The 6,302-nt window shown below is 48.0% G+C and overlaps 1 protein-coding gene across 1 annotated transcript in view; it reads left to right on the top strand.

The window, feature by feature from the left end:
• Nucleotides 1-2,619: 2,619 nt before the first annotated feature.
• The window catches only part of kcp (kielin cysteine rich BMP regulator), a gene marked incomplete at its 5' end in the record, with an annotated part of 32,180 nt that continues 28,497 nt past the window's right edge, over nucleotides 2,620-6,302 (top strand). The window contains 4 exons of the mRNA XM_083654703.1: nucleotides 2,620-2,728; nucleotides 3,430-3,977; nucleotides 4,998-5,070; nucleotides 6,013-6,293. Coding sequence (XP_083510829.1) covers nucleotides 2,620-2,728; nucleotides 3,430-3,977; nucleotides 4,998-5,070; nucleotides 6,013-6,293 — 1,011 coding nt within the window. The remainder of the gene's footprint in view (nucleotides 2,729-3,429; nucleotides 3,978-4,997; nucleotides 5,071-6,012; nucleotides 6,294-6,302) is intronic.

Here is a 6,302-nt window from a genome sequence, read left to right as displayed (position 1 = left end):
CCACACAGTCTGCAGACAGGGCAGTCCTCAGATAATACAAGTGGTCAGGGACACCACACAGTCTGCAGACAGGACAGTCCTCAGATAATACAAGTGGTCAGGGACACCACACAGTCTGCAGACAGGGCAGTCCTCAGATAATACAAGTGGTCAGGGAGATGGTCAGGGACACCACACAGTCTGCAGACAGGGCAGTCCTCAGATAATACAAGTGGTCAGGGACAGGGACAATACACAGTCTGCAGTCAGAGCATTCCTCAGGGAGATGGTCAGATACACCACACAGTCTGCAGACAGAGCATGCCTCAGGTAATAATAGAAGTGGTCAGGGACACCACACAGTCTGCAGACAGAGCATGCCTCAGGTAATAGAAGTGGTCAGGGACACCACACAGTCTGCAGACAGAGCATGCCTCAGATAATAGAAGTGGTCAGGGACACCACACAGTCTGCAGACAGAGCATGCCTCAGGTGATAGAAGTGGTCAGGGACACCACACAGTCTGCAGACAGAGCATGCCTCAGATAATAGAAGTGGTCAGGGACACCACACAGTCTGCAGACAGAGCATGCCTCAGGTAATAGAAGTGGTCAGGGACACCACACAGTCTGCAGACAGAGCATGCCTCAGGTAATAGAAGTGGTCAGGGACACCACACAGTCTGCAGACAGAGCATGCCTCAGGTAATAGCAGTGGTCAGGGACACCACACAGTCTGCAGACAGAGCATGCCTCAGGTAATAGAAGTGGTCAGGGACACCACACAGTCTGCAGACAGAGCATGCCTCAGGTAATAGAAGTGGTCAGGGACACCACACAGTCTGCAGACAGAGCATGCCTCAGGTAATAGAAGTGGTCAGAGAGATGTCATACTGTAGGCAGCATTCATCTTATAGTGGAGACTTGACTTCAATGAGGATGAGATGATATCACACGTCTATAAAGGAACACCTGATTTTTGCTCAGCCCTCACCAACCCCCATGATGCCAAACCAATCCTCATCTACCCACCTGCTAGTCTGTAATACACATACAAAAGTTGTATAGTATGTAGTTTAGTTTATAGTTTTTGTATAATAGTTTAAGTTTTCCCAGCATACACCCAATCCCCCCGGATAGCTGCTGTACTTCCAACAGGCTGCTAGATAAGAGATCTTGTATGTATGATATAGCTACAGGAATGCAGAAACTGAGCCTCAGATGGGGGTCTGTTTTTTACCTAAACAGTGAGCAAGATGAAAGCGTGGTGGGATCTGATGTGATCTGCCTTGGTTTAATGCTGGCCTCAGCAGCCCCCCTGTCACCAGGCCGCAGCCACTCATAACAGAATCAGAATCAGAATCAGCTTTATTGGCCCAGTATGTACACAATTGGCTCCGGGTTCGCTTAACTCTCTCACTCTCCTCAGAGGAGCATCAATGCTTACAGGAACAAGATGTTGTCTTGTGGGGAGCCCAATCTGCTATGCATGAAATGGAAGTTGGTTTGTTTGAGAGGCATTGTTGGCATTACCTTATATAGCCTCCATACTTTACAGACACACTCTCTGTAAAGTCCTTTGAATTAGGGATTTATAAGCTATATATAAATAAACTTGACTTGGCTGTTTACTGCATACGTGCATGCATTGTGTGTGTGTGTGTGTGTGTGTGTGTGTGTGTGTGTGTGTGTGTGTGTGTGTGTGTGTGTGTGTGTGTACTGTACTGTGTGTGTGACTGCCTCAGAGCTATCCAAAGTTCACGTGGGTGCACTCAAAGCATTGCTGTAGTGTAGCACAATAAGCACAGCAGAGATGAATTAGGAGAACAAACAGTGTTGTGGAGACAGACTTGGTGGGGGACAGACAGGGTGCAGTGGTGGTGGATGCACTGGGGCTGTTTCCACAGCAGTGAAACACTACCTCTGTTTATACCCCCCGCCCCCCTTTCTCTGCACACACACACGCACGCGCACGCACGCGTGTGGCTGTGTTCCAGCATGGCTCCCCTCCAGTCTCCAGACCAGGTTTTAGCTGATTACCAAAAAGGGGGTCTTCAGGAATCAACACACTGCGGGGTGGAGGCACTTTTTTTCCCTCCGCGAAAAGAGAGGAAAAACAGGAGAGGAAAACACTCGGGACTTCTTCTGGGACTGCATGGAGACAGACAGGAGGACGCTGCCTGCCGGAGACCTCACACGCACCGCGCACACCTGATTCTTTTTACCCCCTCCATTCAGGAATAATGTCGTCTAGTCTCCCACGAGGATAATAAATATTTTAGAACTAACCAGCAAGCTGCTTTCACGCCCAGCTTTGTCATTATCATGCAGTGAAAGTGCGCGTGGCCCCGGGGAGAATGTGAGTGCGTGACCCTGCCCGCGTGCGTCCAGATGTTTCATGTTTCCCCCCGCGCGGCGCGGTGCGGCGGCGGCGGCGCGCGCCGCTCATCACTGACAGAAGAAAACGCAAAAGAGAAAAAGTCGACTTGGAGAGGAATGGGAACTAGAACGGGCATTTCTGTCGTTGGCGCGGACTAAACAAAACGCCCAAACAATGCCAAGGAGATATTCTTGCTCACCTACTTCTCATGTAAGCGGTTTTTAGAGTTTAGTCCGGGGTTGTTCACTCAGCGCCTGGAGAATGGAACCTGGCAAACTGATGAGGACGCTTCTTCTGCTCCTGGAGATACATTTGCTTTGGATTGTCCCGCTGTCTCTGCAGGGCCATCCTAGCCGCAACCACGAGAACGGTGAGTTTACTTCACATTGTTTGCAGTGTGCTTGAGTTTTCTGCAACATACAAACATTATTTCATGATTGAAATAATGCAGGCTATTTTGTGCATTAGAATTTAATAGGATAGGCAATGTTTTTACTGTAATTCTGAACATCATAGTCACGACTTTTGCAACTCCACACACCGAAAAAACGAGTTGAGTTTTTAGTGCAATGCTGATACTAGATGCTTTGCAAAGTGTTACTTGCCTATTCGCCTCGTGATCATCTATCTACCGGGGTGAAATTGGTTTTATCTATCTATGGTGTAACACGAATCTGACCTTGCTAACCCAACCATTGAGGCTACTTTTCACACTATTGTAGTAGAGGAATCAGAGCTATCATGCTGGCCCATAGGTGCTGCTGTGTCTGAGGTCAGTGATGCAGCCATGCGTGAAAGCCTAATGAATGGCTTCACACAGACTCGCACTCACCATGACCCAGAAAGCACACTGTCACATATACAGACAGGCCATGACCTCGCACAAATGTACACACGTCCGGGTATGTGCGTTATGGATATGTGCGGGTATTGTGTGTGTGTGTGTGTGTGTGTGTGTGTGTGTGTGTGTGTGTGTGTGTGTGTGTGTGTGTGTGTTGTGTGTGTGTGTATGAGGCTGGAGGAATGTCCCATGGTTCTCCGCGTAAACTGTTCCCCCCTTCTGTCCCCTAGTGATCGACCTTCTGGCTGCTCTAAACATGTCCCACCCGATAAAGGGGGTGTCCAGAGTGCAGGGGGACAGTCCTGGCACCTTGGTCTATAAGCTCCGGCCCAGAGCACCTTACCTGACCCTCCCCCGTGAATACTCCCACTACCTCTCCTCCACCCTTCAGGGCAGCATGGGGCTGCATTTGGTGGGCCGTCAGACATCCGACTCCAGCGCCACCCTGCTCTCTCTCTCCTCGGCGTCCTCCCTCATTCTCCAAATCCTCTCGTCGACACACAACGACACCCTGCGTTTGGACTACCAGCAGGCCGGGACAGGGGCGGCTCGGGGGGGCCTCACCAGCCTGCGCTTCCCCGCGGGGAACCCCTTCTCCGGGGCGGACTGGGTGCAGTTGGCCGTGGGCCTGGAGCCAGACAGACTGGCTCTTTTTGTAGACTGTCAGGAGGTTGTGGTTCTCCAGAGGAGAGGAGACGAGAGGATCAGTCTGACGCTGCCCCAAGACCTTGTGGTCACTCTGGCCAGCACACCAGGAGACAGTGACAGCAAATTTATTGTGAGTTTCTCGCACGTGCTGCACACTGGTGCAATGTTGATGCAGCATGAGACACGTAAAGCGCAACATCACCATATTTTTATTAATATGAGATCCTGCATCATTCTTGTTTTGACATGAAGTCTGCTCAGATCCTACCTTATATGCACTTTATATTTTTTCTACCAATTTGATACTATCATAGGATAGGATTTCAGTGATTACATCGACCACATTTGATGATGTCATGCGAAACTAACCCTATAATCACATGAGTTGCTGTTCTTTGCAGTAATCTAACACTTGAAAGAGAGAGAGGGAGCGGGTCGGGGGATCATTAAGGAGAAAGGGGAAACTCTTCTTCACACAAAGAAAAGTGACACCACTGAGTTTGGTATGACAATTTAATCAAATAGAGAGCCAAAGTGAACGTCACTTCCTGCTTCAGCACTGTACCAGAGATTTTCATCCGCCATTTATTTTCCCATAGACATTTTGTAAAATGCTTATAAGAATAGTTTTACCTGGTCAAACCAAACGCTTCAGCTATATTTAGAATCGGGAGAGACCATAGATCATTTCACTCAGAGCAAAACTAAAAAAAACAACATTGAAAAAATATTTTCTACGTTTTGGTCCGAGTGAAATCTTATGCGGTCGCTCCTGTTTCTAAATATATATGAACCGTTTGGTTTGACCAAGAACAACTATTTTTTATAATATTTTAGGAAATGTCTATGAGAAAATAAATGGCAGATGAAAATCTCTGGTGCAGTGCTGAAGCAGGAAGTGACGTTCACTTTGGCTCTCTATACATTGGTTTTCAAGGTGTCTGGAGTGCTTTTCTAGATACGCTGGAAGAAGCCACTTCCAGTTATACATTAGCACAATGTGATTATAATATCTCACAAATGAAATTACATTGCAGTCTTGGGGACTAACCTCTGTCAAAGTTGTGTGCTGTGGCTGTAGATCATTTCACCGTGGTCTCTACCTTCCATATGTGTGTGTTGACACTGTGCTTCTTTATGTATGATGTAGGGATATCTGAAGACAGCTGAGATCTCCATGACCGCATATCAAAGGCGGCCATGGCACTGTGCCAATGTTACAGGTAAAGATTATTTCGTCATTTAATGTACAGTAATTGGAGGGTCATATAATATGAGAGGAATGAGGTATTCCCCCACGTGCAGGACCAAAAGGAAACATTTCAAGCAAAAGTAGGCAAGCTTACTCCCATGTGTCATAATCCCCAAAGAATATATAGACAGATGTTTCTGATAAGTGTGAACCCCTATAAAAGTGATGTTTATGAGGTTTGGAAGAAGGGCACTGGAGAGTAAAGATTGACTTTGTGTTTGTAACAGCATGCGTCTGTGTGTCCGTACATGTGCTTCAGTGCATCTGGTCCTGACAGCATGCTGAGGGGCTTTCCGGCTGCACTCAGCGTTAATGGCAGAGCCTGCAGTTGTCAGACACAGGCAGTTGTGTCTTCATCTCTTCCTCCTCCTCCTCCTCTCCCTCCCGCTCCTGTCTGCCCCTCCTTTACTTCTGGCTCTCACAGTAGCTTCATCTGTTTATTTCTCAAGGTTGTGTCGCTAAATGTTCAGGTATGGCGAGACTCGCCATATTGGATGTGTTTCTATCACACTGTGTTTGTGTTAAAAGCTTTCCTGTCATGACATGTCATATGCCTATATAAACCATCGGTGATATAAACCAACGACAAATAGCTCCAACTTCACCGTGCAGCTCTGTCAAGAATCATGAAGAGTGAGAGAGCCCAGTTTATTCACGCCTCTCGTTCTCACACTGAGATCAGATGGTTGTAGCAGGACCACCCTGGTTGATCTGTGATGTGATCTGTTTTTCTTAGATTGGATCTGTCCACTCCCTTGGGCGGAAAGTCCCATAAAACACTTGTTTCTTGTTCCTCCATTTAGTTCTTAATTTTGACAGGATGTTTGTTTAGATCAAAATGTTGTTGTTTTTTGATCACGTGATAATTATTCATTGCTCTTTCTCTTTACTCTGCCTCCGTCTCCTTACACAGACAGCCTTAGCCCAGATTCTTTGGCTGACAGTAGTCGAACGTTCCAGCAGGATGCGTCCGGCAGTAAAACCCAAACCCCCCACAGGCCCCAGGACCAACCCAGCCATTATCCCCAGGAGGTCCAGAGGGACCAGCCCCATAGAGGGGTGGTGGTTCTGGGGCCTCCTGGATCTCCTCAAGGGGCCAAGTCTGCTTCTCAGGCACAGGAAGAGGAGAGGCTGAGCGGGCTGGAGGAGCGGCTGCAGCAGCTGGCTCACATGCTGGACATGGTCAAAGCTCAGGTACCTTCA

The sequence above is a fragment of the Poromitra crassiceps genome (assembly GCF_964638095.1).
Source record: "Poromitra crassiceps genome assembly, chromosome: 18".
NCBI lineage: Eukaryota > Metazoa > Chordata > Actinopteri > Beryciformes > Melamphaidae > Poromitra > Poromitra crassiceps.
This window is presented reverse-complemented; position numbering and strand designations above follow the sequence as displayed.